At 41.8% G+C, this 12640-nt stretch overlaps 1 protein-coding gene across 2 annotated transcripts; it reads right to left on the bottom strand.

The window, feature by feature from the left end:
• Positions 1-473: 473 nt before the first annotated feature.
• gvin1l2 (GTPase, very large interferon inducible 1-like 2) lies at positions 474-10972 on the bottom strand. Of its 2 annotated transcripts, none has more exons than XM_019887697.1 (4): positions 10967-10972; positions 7812-7876; positions 955-6925; positions 474-866 (listed from the first exon to the last, which is right to left on the bottom strand). In XM_019887697.1, the coding sequence occupies exons 2-4, from the start codon at positions 7852-7854 to the stop codon at positions 722-724; spliced, it is 6159 nt and encodes a 2052-aa protein (XP_019743256.1). In that variant the 5' UTR covers positions 7855-7876; positions 10967-10972; the 3' UTR covers positions 474-721. The 2 variants fall into 2 exon arrangements, with proteins under 2 accessions (XP_019743256.1, XP_019743255.1); XM_019887696.1 differs by lacking the exon at positions 10967-10972 and adding an exon at positions 8035-8190 and having other exon boundaries at positions 7812-7930.
• Between the last annotated feature and the right edge of the window lie 1668 nt (positions 10973-12640).

Consider the following 12640-nt stretch of genomic DNA (forward strand, 5'->3'; position numbering starts at 1 on the left):
AAGTGGCTCTACCGAGCCCATTCTCCCCTATTTGGTTTACAGATTGCAATGACATTCATGTCTCTGGAGAATTCAGTGACTGATTTACAGACAGCCTCAATTGTCAATGACTCACATCTCGTTTCTCATTCACAGTTTAAGTGCAATGGAAGTGTCAGAATTCAGAGAAATGAAAAGCACGCACATCCAGGCGCTTAAAAAGAATTTACAGTAGATGCAAGCTGGAGAATCAGTCCCTTACTATGCACGCCATGTATGTTACAGCTTTACAGACTTTGCTCTGTGTGTCTGTCTGAAATCAAACTTAATTAGCAGCGCTGGGCCTTCAGGACAGCACTTTAACTTCAGTCATTAAAATGGGGAAAGAAAGAAAGGAAGAAGAAGAAAGAAATGTGTAATAGCAATTTTCTTTCTCTAAATTCAATGAAAACACTATAGTAATGAAAAAAAACAAAAATCATTCAGACATCGGGTTTTTTTTGTGTGTAGGTGACACATAAACGTTTTTTTAAGAACTTGAAGAAAAGATGTTGTCTTGCGGGTTGATTTAATAGATTTTCACTCACACCACCACCACCCACTTACGTCGCTGTGCAATGACAAGCAAACTTGAGTCTGTTTGTCTACAACACAGACAAATGAAGAGAAATAATACATTTCAAATACCAGCAGTGACAATACTAGTACAGAATGCATTGGATGTGTTCCACAGAGATGGTTTTCAGTCCTGTCCGCTGAGAAGGAAGTTGTCCTCCAAACTGTCCAAGGCCTCCCCTTGTGTAATTGCCTTCCACTCTTCTGGGATCACCGATGGCTTCTGGTTGTATTTCTTTGCAAACCTCTCATTAAATCTTGCTAACACATACCTTCAAATGAAAGATAAATGTTGTTATTTGACACGCATGGCATAAAGGCTGTCGCCAACAAAAGACCAGTGATGACATCTGAGCATACCTCCAGTAAGGAATGGGTGTCTGGCTGCTTGGTTCTTTGGTTGGATGATTCCAGTCTGGGTGGAGGGGCTGGAGTTCCCAGCAAGCCAAAAGGACCTCTGCTGGGTCCAGCTCATCAGGGTTTGTCCTCTCAGGCGTAGTCAGAGAAGTGGGCCCCAGCATGTATTTGGGCCTGTGGAGCGAGGCCTCGTGAAACTGATGTCCAGTTTGTTGTACTTCACAAGGTGCACCGCACACCGGACATCGGGCATCACAGCCTTTTACTTTGTTGAAAAGGCAGTCTCTTGGTTGAGTGGGAAGGCACTCCAATAGTTGGTCGCTCCCCATCTGTTGGGAGAAAGCCTGGGCAAGCTCCAAGCGCAATGCTGCTAGCAACTCCATGAAACATGTGATAAAGCGATCCCATTCCGTGGTGATACTGTAGAGCGGTCCATCCAGAGCCTCCCAGGGGATACATGCATCTCCGTCCTCCAGAATGAGACACACTTGCTTCAGCATCGGCTTGGTGTCAGTCAACACTGCGCCGGTGCCTACTGTTACTTGGCTCACAGCTGCTGCCACCTTTCCGACGATGTCTCCTAGGCGCTGTTGCCTCCATGCATTCATATTCCAATCTGACAAGTAAGCTCGTACCGTCTCCTGGATTTTCCTTAGCCTGAAGCTGTCGTAAGAAAGCAAGTATTCCACGAAGCTTTCAAAACTGTCTTCCTTGATGAGATCTTCTAGCAAACTCTTGTGGAAGGCCTGTGGGGAGAGATATTGTGGGGCCTTACATTGGATCTCGTCTGCGATTTGCATGCCGAGTGGTTGATAGACATAGTCCATCACTGTGGGTTGGATGATGTCAGAAATGAACCTATGAGCCAACCTCTGGCGCTGGTGTCTCTTCCTGTACTGATATACGAAATCCGCCATGAACGTGCTCTTTTTGGCTTTAAAAGACTTCAGAAGATCTCCATCCTTGGCGAAGCGATTGTGGACTTTTTGGAAGTCTCTGCATGCAGCGTTACATACGAAGACTTTCAGATCCACCTCAAAGGCTGCTCTGATTTCCAATTGCGCCTCTTTCAAGGTTTTATCAATCATCTCTAACAGTTCTGTGATATAACTGTCGGAGAAGTCTCCTGGTAAACTGACCTTTTCCAAGACAAACTGCTGGTAATGCTCCATGACGTTACATGCAAGTTTCTGAGCTTTACTCTTTGGTGATTTGTTGTTGCTTTCAAACAGGTTTTTCATTCTGCTGCTGTAACCAAAGTACTCATCGTGCACTCTAAAGATCGTAGTTTGATTTTGGCCAAAAGCCGAAAGCTTATTCAGGTGCTTTTGGAGACCGCGGCTTTTGAGGTTCGCCGCGAGAATGTTCATCACCCTTGTGGTAATATCATCTGTTTCTGAAGGCCTGAAGTCACATTTGGACAATGCCTCCTTCCACACACCCTCAAATTCCTCTTCTAGCGCGTCATCTTTAACGAGCTGGTTTTCAGATTCTCCGCTGTCTAAAAGTGCCTGAAGCTTGTCATTTTCTTCCATTTTCAGTGTGGTTTCCATTCTGTTGAGCTGAGTGGAAGAAAAATGGTTCTCATTCGTTATTTCCAGCCTTTTTATTGTCATTGTAGTTACTTGTTCTTCCAGGTCCATCATATTCTTCAGAAGGATAGTTTGGAGTACCTTCATGGACACATCGAACTTGTTTTCCCTCAAGCTGGCCTTCACCCGTGACTTTTGTTTGTTTATTTCCCTTTTGACCTCTCTTCTCGCTTCATACTTTAGTTCACACAGAAAGTCGTTCTGGCTGGCTGGATCCAAAGCATCTGGCTCGGTGGAATAGATTGTCTTGGTTGCTTGTGTTAGCCAGCATTCCATGTGTTCCAGCAAACTGTCCTCCCATTGAAAAAGCTCAGTGCAAAACATAGAAAAGACCAAAGCGATGTCTTTATTTTGCAGACTAACAGAAAAGGATTCTGCTTTTACGGCCTCCCAAACAGAACACAAACGGCCCATAAATTCAAGCCAACCACATGGTTTTGACCGAGTGGCTGCCTCCTTCAGTGCGCCAAATAGGGTGCACTTTAACTTCAGCATAGCCTCACTATGCTGAGTGTCAACTGATTTTGAGAGGGGCTCGGTGTACCATGGTCTAACATAGAGAATAGAGTTATTTTTATTTGACTCAGGAATCATTGTCTCAGCATCTCTATGGGTTCTTTCTCCATTCTTAGTCTCAGTCTGCAGAATGTCGGATACACGTTTTAACTGTGTGGCTTCTAATATAGCGTTGATACCTTCATCCTGGACGAAAACTTTGCAAATGGGCATGGAGCCACATTCTCTGATGCGCAAAAGAGCATTGACTGCAACTGTGAGGCTTGTCTCAAGCTCAGAAGCTGTACGTGAGTAGAGGTTTTGCATTAAAACATCACTCATTCCGGCTGCAACAGTTGCCATTTCATTATCAGTGACCTGAGTGCTTATTTGACGGTCTGGTGGAGGAGAGCAGAGACCCTCTACGTCAATCAGTAGGAGAAAATCGCAGTTTAGCTTCTTCTTCAACTTCGGCGGTAGTTGTAAGGCAATCATGTACACCCCTCTTGTTGATCTTTGACATCCGTCTGGAAATTTCACCCCAAATAATGCCGAAAGGATCTCGGCATTCCTTGCGTGATGCACTCCAACACAAGTCAGAACCTTCAAGCGGTCTCCAGGAAAACGATGTTTGATTTCTGCAAGAACACTGCCAAGCCAGCGCATGGGAATATTAGAAGCAACTCCATCCATGAGTTCAAGCGGAATGCCACTGAGAATCAAGTCAGCAGCAACACTCGGGAGTTGGAGCACATTATGACTCCCACTACCAGGGGTGATGTGGGTGAGTTCAAAAATGAGGCCTATCTCACGCAGAAAGTGCTCAAGTCCTAACAAAAATGGTTGTGTCGATTTTGCTACCGGAGCTCCGACAGATGCGGCTTGTGTCTGTTCTTGTACAGAATATGTCTCCTGATCGGTCGCTGCACAGAAGTCATTTATATGAATCTTATCCGTTCCATTATCTCCAAAAACTGGGTCCCAAAATTTTTTCTCTTCGAGTATCGTTTCGATGGATGTCTCTTCTTCATTTGAGGAGTCGAAATGCCCATTTTGCAGAGACTCTGAGTCCTCATTGTCTGTGCGCTGAGGAATGTACTTCAAACCTACTTCACTCTCCGAATCGGTAAACTCAAGATCACTATCTGTAAACTGCTCAAGCTCTGGCAAAAATGGCTGTGCAGATGTTACAGCCTGAGCTTTAACTGAGGGATTTTGATGTGGTTGTTCTTCAGGAGAAGTCGCCCGAAAGACTGAATCAGTGAAGTCATTCCCATCAACCTTGAAGGGTGCCTTTTCGCGCAACACTGGGTTTGAAGAAAAAATATCTTTCAGACTCCTTTCAGCCAGGAACTCTTGTTTTTTGGAATCAAAATGTCCATTTTGCAGAGATTTTGATTCTTCATTATTTGTGCTTTGAAAAATGTGCTTCATGCCTACCTCGCCCTCTGAATTGGCAACTCTGAGATTATTTTTAAGAATTTCTTCACTTGGGAACTCCTCCTGATTTTTGGAGTTGAAATATCTATTTTGTAGAGTTTCTGATCTTTCCTTGTTTAGGGGTTGAAAACCTTGGTCACTGTCCGGATCAGCGACCTTCAGATCATTGACAGTACGCTGCTTGAATCGCAGCAAAAATGACTGTGCAGATGTAGATGTCCGACCTCCATCAGATGCATCCTGGCACCTTTGTTCTTTCCTCGAAGAAGGCTCCTTAAATGTTAATGCACTGAAGCCAGTCCCTTGAACCTGTGAGGTTCCATTTTGCAAGACCACTGAGTTTAAAGAAACATTACGTTCAAGTAAATCTTCACCGAGGATCTCTTCTTCATCTGGTGGGAAAACATTTTCCGTTTCCAGAGATTCTGTTCCTTCATGAATTCCGTTTTGAAAACTGTGCTTCAAACTCTCTGAATTGGTGACCTCCAGATGATTATCTGTGTGTTGTCTCAGACTAAGCCGAAGCAGACATGAATGCACAGATGCTGCTGATTGACCTTCGGTAACCACATTGTGGGACGTTTGTTCTTTTGCAAAAGTCTTGTGAAACATTGATTTATCAAATTCTTTCTCGTAAACATCTAGCTTTCCATTTTCTCTCACAGCTTGGTTAAAAGATCCGTTATTTTCAAAAATCTCTTCACCTTTGATCTCTTTTTCATTTGAGTGAAAATGTCCACTTAGCAGAGTCTGTGATCTTTCATTGCTTTGCGTTTGAAAAATGGGCTTTAAATTTACGTCATTCCCTGAATGTGTGACCTCCTGCTCGTTATCTGCAAGCTGCTCTATTGTGCCATCCTCAAACGTTGAATCTGTGCAAAAACTATCGCTATCATCCCTGGCATCATTGGCTACATTCTGAAGCTCTGATTGTTCAAAAATGCCGTTGTTGTCTTTTGTGTGCTGATTTATCAGTAGATCTTTAAGGTCGATTTGTCTTTGCATTTGCAGCAGTCTGAGTTTCACCCTCATCCAACTGAGGAAATACATCCTCTCCGCTTTGTCTGTGGTTGAAACAGCATTTGTGAAATTCTTCATAGATGGAGTCTTTTTGTATCTGCTCAAACTGCCCAGGATGTCTTTTCTCTCATTTTGTAATCGAGGGTCAAACTCATTCCCCTCTTTCTTCTTTCGACTTTCCTCTTTCTCAATTTCAGTCAACCTGCTCCATATGCTACTTTGCAGTGGCAGCTGTTTCTGCCTAAACACAGCAGATCCCTCATGCAAACCTTTCAGAACTTCCTCTGCCATGTGCATTGATTTTTTACAGACTGTCCCTTCATCGCAATGAACTCCCAACTCCACTGCTAACTTTGCTGCTCCTTCGAGTGTCACAAGTTTCAGGTCTGGCAGCAAATGTTTGACGGTATCGCAAAGTACATTCGCAAGGTTCTCTGCCTTCAAAGCTCTCCCTGACACAATTGATGCATCTGGATGACCTATCGCCTCCGGTAGGTTCTTTTCGACGAACTTCACCACTCTGTCCTCCATAGTCTCGGCCTCTGAGAGGTCAATCAAAATGAGCTTGGCAGTCATATCTTTGCAATAGGCGAGAAGTTGCTTCTCTTTCTGCTTTGGATTGCGACAGAAAAAAATAACCACGGAAGATGCTTGGCTGAGAAGGGAGAAGCATTTCTCATGCGTACTTGCATCTCCCCGAAGGTTAGAGAACACCACTGGAACCGGGAAAATGTCTCTGTTTGGGTCTCCAGTCGGAAGATACCATGCAGTTTCCACGAGACCGTTGGAGAGGCTTCGTGGTAGTTGTCCTCCTTCCATTCCTTTGTGGATGAATGTTTCACTGCCGAAGACGTGATTTAGCACCTCAGACTTTGAGACACTGCAGGGACCAAGCCTCGCACACGAGATCATTGGCATGGAGGTGCTCGCCAAAACAGCTTCTTGGATTTTTTGATGACTATCTACAGACTGGGGTTGCCATTGTCTCACGACACCTCTCAAGGGCCAAAGGAGGAAGCTGCTTGATTCTTCGTCATCGACATGCGGAAGAATCAGGGGTACGGCAAACTGGCATTGCAGCATATGTGCTGTGATCTCTTGCTGAAGGAAAGTGTTGGCACATATAAAGACAGCTGTCACTAGATCAAGAGGATTGATGGAACAGGAGCGTAATCCTTTGGAATCAACCCTCTCACCAGGACTGTCCATTATGCCTGAGATGGGCTTGTAGCAAGTACTCCGAGCATCTGGGCGAAGCAGCCACAGCCTTTGAAAGAAAGATTTGGGCAGATCATTGGTTTCTCGGGGTGTTAGGTTGTCCAGGATCCAGGTACTGAGGTCCAATATCGATGCTAGTTCCAATTGGGAAGGATAGAAATCCTCCAGACCAAGTTGGATTAGAACGTCGGATTTATTCTTTGGAGGCTCTGGTTTGAATGAAGCACAAACAGTTAGGTTGTTGTAGACACCTAGGTTACAATTTTTTTTTCCCGATGCGCGCTACCTACTCTGGTCACCTTGTCGCTACAGTACTCTAGTAATGCTTTTCCTTTGTTCAGGGTAGGTACTACCAGATGATATGTTGTACTATTTCAATAACCTGGCGAGTTGGGATGTCAAATGTGCTGAGCCAATAACACAATGGCAACAAAGACCACAGCTAGTTGCTCATTGGTTGAGCATATCGTCGTTGCCTGATCAGTGTAAGATTCAAAATAAACTGTGATGCTAATGCTAAATTAGCTTGGTGCTATGCCTCTGCGTGGTGCAGTACTTTGCAGTACTTTGTTGCTGCAGTCCATTTTGTTGCTGCCCTCTTTTTCAACACACAATAAAACAGACACATGCAATGGACTAATTACAAGGCACACTCATTCTTCTCCAATTTTGTTGTTGGTTGTGCTTTCAATACATAGTGTTTTTTTATACAGTACTTCACTAATTGGAAGTGCTAAAATCACCCCAACCAAAATTTAACAGTGGAAAGGGTATACTGTCATGCTAATGCAATTATTATTCCTAACACTGTTAAAAAATAATTACCGGTACACCCTTAAAGCATTGTTACGAGAATAAATGTAATGATGGCTTAGGATTTTAGTATGGTAAAATGTCCTGTGATTCAGTCATACATTACATTCAACATTTTGGTGAGCGCACTGGCAGGTTAGTACTTAATCACACATTGGACATTGAACTGATTAACAAATTTAGTGTCATAGGTGGTACCGGAAATGGTATAAAATAACTCCACTACTTAAGAAATACGGTAATGTGAATTGCGCAATAATAGTAACATGAAAATCAACTTACTTTTCCTTTTGCTGCTCAGCCTCTTTGAAACTTTGGTTGACATGATGAACTTCCTTTTTTTTTTACTTCTTCCTTCTCTGTTCTCCAAATCACATCATTGAATGAAACTGTGTCGAAATCTGTGATTGAATTTAAATTCACTGCGTTAAAATCACTCGCGTAAAAATGCTTTGACCTCATTTCAAATGTTCTTTTGAAATGTGTAGATTGTGCATGTTCTTACCTATCTCTCCTCATATATTTGGTTGAAATTAGCTGTTGTTGTCAGAAAAGACGGCACATATTCCTTCACACATACTGAGTCAGAAGTCAGTGGCTGTCACCAACCGGTGGAGCTCTTATAGCCGTCTGTCTGCACATTCCTCGTGTTGTCTTCTATCTCCAGCATCCATCATGTACACTAGGTCTATTAGTCGCACGCATAAACGCACGTAAGTGGCACCACTGGTTGTGTCAACTTTCTTTGCCTGGCACAAAAAAAAAAAATGCACATACCAATATTGTTGGAATTTGGCTGGAAACGAAATGAGTCAAACTTGATAAATCTTCATTGTCACATTGACATGCTCATGTACCTGCTTACATCTTTCATTCTACATTTGATATGTAAAAACGTGTATCGAAAAATACATTATTATTATGATTCGTTTTTTGTTTTTTTTAATCTGAAGTACACACATTCACACTCCCACTTTCGAGCAGGCTACACGGTGACCTGGCACTTAGTGTGTGGGCAAGAGATTCTCGCGCGTCTGTACTCATACTCAAACTCAAACAAATAAACCGATACGATGGGCCTGATACTTTTATGTAAAAACAATTAAGTTCTTCAAAATGAATTAACTCTTCTCAAGTAATGACAGAGGCCAAGGCAGAGATTCTCAAGTCAGCTGCCATCCTGTTTCAAAGCCACAGTGTGGCACATCGAGTAAAGAGAAGTAAAACGGTTTTCCTGTCACAGTCTTATTTTGTGATAAGTTGTGGTATTCCAAAGAAGCAGTCTTGTTTCTGTGATTCCTGACTTTATTTTTGTAGTTAACACACAAAGCACCAGACTCAATGTTGTTCTTCGCCTATTATTTCTTCTTCATCTCTTACCTACTGAATGTAATTCATCTACAGAGTGCCCCCTAATGTTCAGACTGAGACACCACATAACTGAAACTGTTATAGGTGTGAGATGTGTGCCAAGAGTGCAAGAAAAACATGCAGTTGGCTGTTAAAATATCATTCACGGTCAATTGTTCCTCTAAAAAGTTGTACTGTATACTTGTTTGAAACTTGGGCCATGTTCAAGACAAGCTTGTGTTCATGAACCAGATGTGATTACAGCAAAACATTTTCATCAAAATCTGCGGCAACGATGCATCCCTAATTTCCACTTCCAATAACAGTCCATGACAGAACTCTTTGACTCGACTCGCACACAATTTTGTGAGTTTTGACGACTACTAAGGAAAACAATTACTCGGCGTGGTGTGTGTTTGCACTGTGGAGAAAGATGCCAGCGCACCTGAGGGATAAGTTGTTGGGCGGAGGACAAAGATTAGCTCCTCTCTATTTGTGTCTTGCAAAGCTCTTTAACATGTCCTGCAAAGCTCTATTACCTTCATGTGTCAGACACTGTGGGAGTAAAGTGTGTGTGTGCGTGCGTGCGTGCGTCTTGGAGCAAGTGCGAGCTGCCATAATCAAGTCAATTGTCCTTGTGGAGCCGCTTTTCAATCTTCCCTTGGTGTGCCCCCATAGCTTCCCTTCAGCGGCACTGTGGAAAACGAGCTGAGGGCACGAAGGACTGTCGAAGTGAACGCCGAAGTGCTCAAGATGTTGATCACCATGTTAACAGCCATCTACGTGATGGTCCGAGTCGCAGAATCGGTAAGGCCATGAGAACGGCTTATGAAAGATCCTGTCATTTATGTTAGTGGTGGCAATAAGATTGAATAAGAGGTGACAAAAGTTCTCCGATTCTGTACTTAAGTAGAGGTATTTGTGTCGGGAAAGACGTGTGTAAAAGTCGAGGCACTGATTTGAATCCTTTACTTTCGAAAAAGTAAAACAGTACAGACTCTGCAATGTAATTAAAATTAATTTTACAGTCAATTACTTCCAATATCTGTTTTAATAACTCGGGACAATGAACAATTCTTGTTTTTTTTGTTTTTTTGTTTTTTTAACCAAGAGCTAGTTAGCTCCCACATCTCAGCTAACGTTTTGAATTGACGGAGAAAAAAAAAAAGTAAAATTAACGACTCGGAACAACTGAAGAATACAACTTGCATTTATTTATTTTACAAATCAGAATTTTTGAATACCAGCTGGTGTTTTTTAGACTGGCACAAGACAACACATTCACCACGAATCAATTATGTTGATGTGGAATATGCTATCTTGCTTTGTTGCCGTCATTACTGCTATCGGGTTCACATATCTCCATGTTGCTGCCATTCCTGTTTTTTTTTTTTTTTTTTTTTTTGCTTGGTAACAGACCAAGATCTCAATCAATCGATCTCGACTGTGGTTGACTTTACCTCTCACTAGTTATGTTGTCATCAGCAGCGGTTAAACAAAGTCAAGAATTTCAGGAAAGCAAAGAGCTGAAAATTCAAATACTCTTTGTTTTTAAGTATATGTATCAGTCAAAATATGCTGTAAAAATAAATGCTGAAAAATCGACTTGAGCACAATAGCAAAGTAATCTAAAATCTAAACGTAACGATGTGGTTAGAGCGCTGCCGCCTAATGCTAAAAGCTGTTTCTGATGTTTTATATATAGTCTAATACGTTAGGCTTTTACAATATGTATGCAGTAAATATAGTCAAGTAAGACTAAAGGCAAAACATAAAAATATGAAGCAGTTCTACACAACTGCACCCTTGTATATGTATACATGAGAAATGACTTGCAACCTTACATTTGAAACTCGGTAGACTGCAATGTTGCATCTTTTGATTATTTTGTGTCAGCATTAATTTGACGTTTTTCATTTGAAGAACTCAATTTAAAGTTCAGCGCTTTTATTACACTCCTACGCATCGAGTTATTTAAATACAAACAATGATTAAAGAGAGGAAAATATCTGTCGTCAAGGGAAATAACACTACTAATAACGCATCATGAGATCTTCTCAGGCGCATTTAGTATTTCGAATTGCAACAAAAATGTGTTTGACCTTTTGTGAATCTAATTGCTGTTGTTTACGTTTGCAGATAGGGGAGCACTTTGCCCGTCAGCAGGAGCCTCTGCCTTACATGGTGTCCCAGCCTTTGCCTTGGCAGGTGCATTCGGTGTCACACAGCCGCAGAAGCAGTAAAGCAGAAGAGGTTCGCAAACGCTTTGCTCGCATTAATCCTAACGTAGTGTCTTGGGTCAAATTTGAACCGTTTTGATATTTGGTCGCAATAAAAGGACCTTAAATGTCGTTCGTTCACTAAGAAATTGGAATGACTTTTCCCAAAAGTCAGCCAAAAAAACACAAACATGAAAATATTCAAAAATGTCTCTCGTTTGTACAGGTACTACTGTTTGTGTACACTGTGATTTTTGCAGGTCAAATTTGACTCGTGTCCTTTGTAAAATGGATTTTAGATTTAGAAATGGTGTTCATTTTGAAAATCTGAACCTTGATATATGTTTTATGGGTCATACAGTATGTACCCGTGCTCAAGTGGGAAAATCTAAAAAAGAAAAAAACACTGTGAAGAGTCTTCCTACCACATTTGCACAAGTTGTCTCGTAAACATGCTGCTGTTCGTTTTTTTGAAGGGTCAGTGGGGGTTTTCGGGGGATTTCAAAACAGTGAAAGAGTGCAAGTCATCTGTTTTTGTATTTTTATGGGACAAACAAAAACATATACATAGAGACAACTCCCCCAATTAAAGTGTCAAAGGGCATAAAATGATCCTACACACTGAATAGAAGGTAGAGAAGTCTTACAGAGGTCGCAGAGTGTGAGATCTGCTCCTTCAACATCAAGTACCTGCAAAAATCCTTTTTTCTGAAACATTGATTACAAGTTAATTAATCCATTTATTCATGTCAGACTGTTATTTCGTTTTGAAATAAGTAATTCAATTTGATAGAGAATTATTGTGAGGATATTCCTGTCTGAGATCAATATGTGCACAGAGAATGAACAGTATGAAAGGGTTCAGCAAATACCGTACACATATACTGCACACAAGGCCCATCGTGCACCCTCAAAAATGACTTTTCACATAACACTGAAGGTGTCTGAAACACAGCGTCTTGTTCACTGTGCTGTTATTCGCTCATCAAGATCGTGAATGATGACTTGAAGAACTTCTTTAGAGTGGAAAAATTACATTTACCATACTGTGATCAAACAAAATGGATGTTAAAACCAGTCAGGCTGAAGTACATCTGTCATCACCTTATGCATACTTTTTTGAACTGCAGTTTTCCTCACTCTGCGCCTTAAATTGATTTCGTTGTGGTTATTCCGATCATCCAAAGGAGTTTGATGTTCCAATCACTGCAAAATGAGCGAAGACTTGCAACATGTGAGTGAAGCCAAAACAACACGTCGACCATTTTGTAATGGGGAAAAACACCTGACTTTCCTCAATAGGGAGGCACATTCCATCCTGCAAATGGAGCCTGTTTGATGACTGGTACTGCTTTGACAGGCGTCCAAACAGGCTCTGATACATAGCATTTAACTGCTTGCCCAACAAGGATTGGCTGTGAAACAGTAATGGAGAGGAAACAGCCCCAACAACAATTATTTAAAAAACAAAACAAAACAAAACATGGCGAACAGTTTGCAACTAATGGAGTTACCAGATAAGGTCAAAGTTAGCCTAGCTTA

The sequence above is a fragment of the Hippocampus comes genome, unplaced genomic scaffold, assembly GCF_001891065.2.
Source record: "Hippocampus comes isolate QL1 unplaced genomic scaffold, H_comes_QL1_v1.1 scaffold6, whole genome shotgun sequence".
NCBI lineage: Eukaryota > Metazoa > Chordata > Actinopteri > Syngnathiformes > Syngnathidae > Hippocampus > Hippocampus comes.

Coding starts and splice junctions, on each gene's coding strand:
- gvin1l2 (XM_019887697.1), bottom strand. CDS start 7,854: ATGTCAACCAAAGTTTCAAAGAGGCTGAGCAGCAAAAGGAAAA. Junction 6,926..7,811: donor GCTGAGCAGCAAAAGGAAAA/GTAAGTTGATTT, acceptor CATTCAAACCAG/AGCCTCCAAAGAATAAATCC. Junction 867..954: donor ACACCCATTCCTTACTGGAG/GTATGCTCAGAT, acceptor TTTCATTTGAAG/GTATGTGTTAGCAAGATTTA.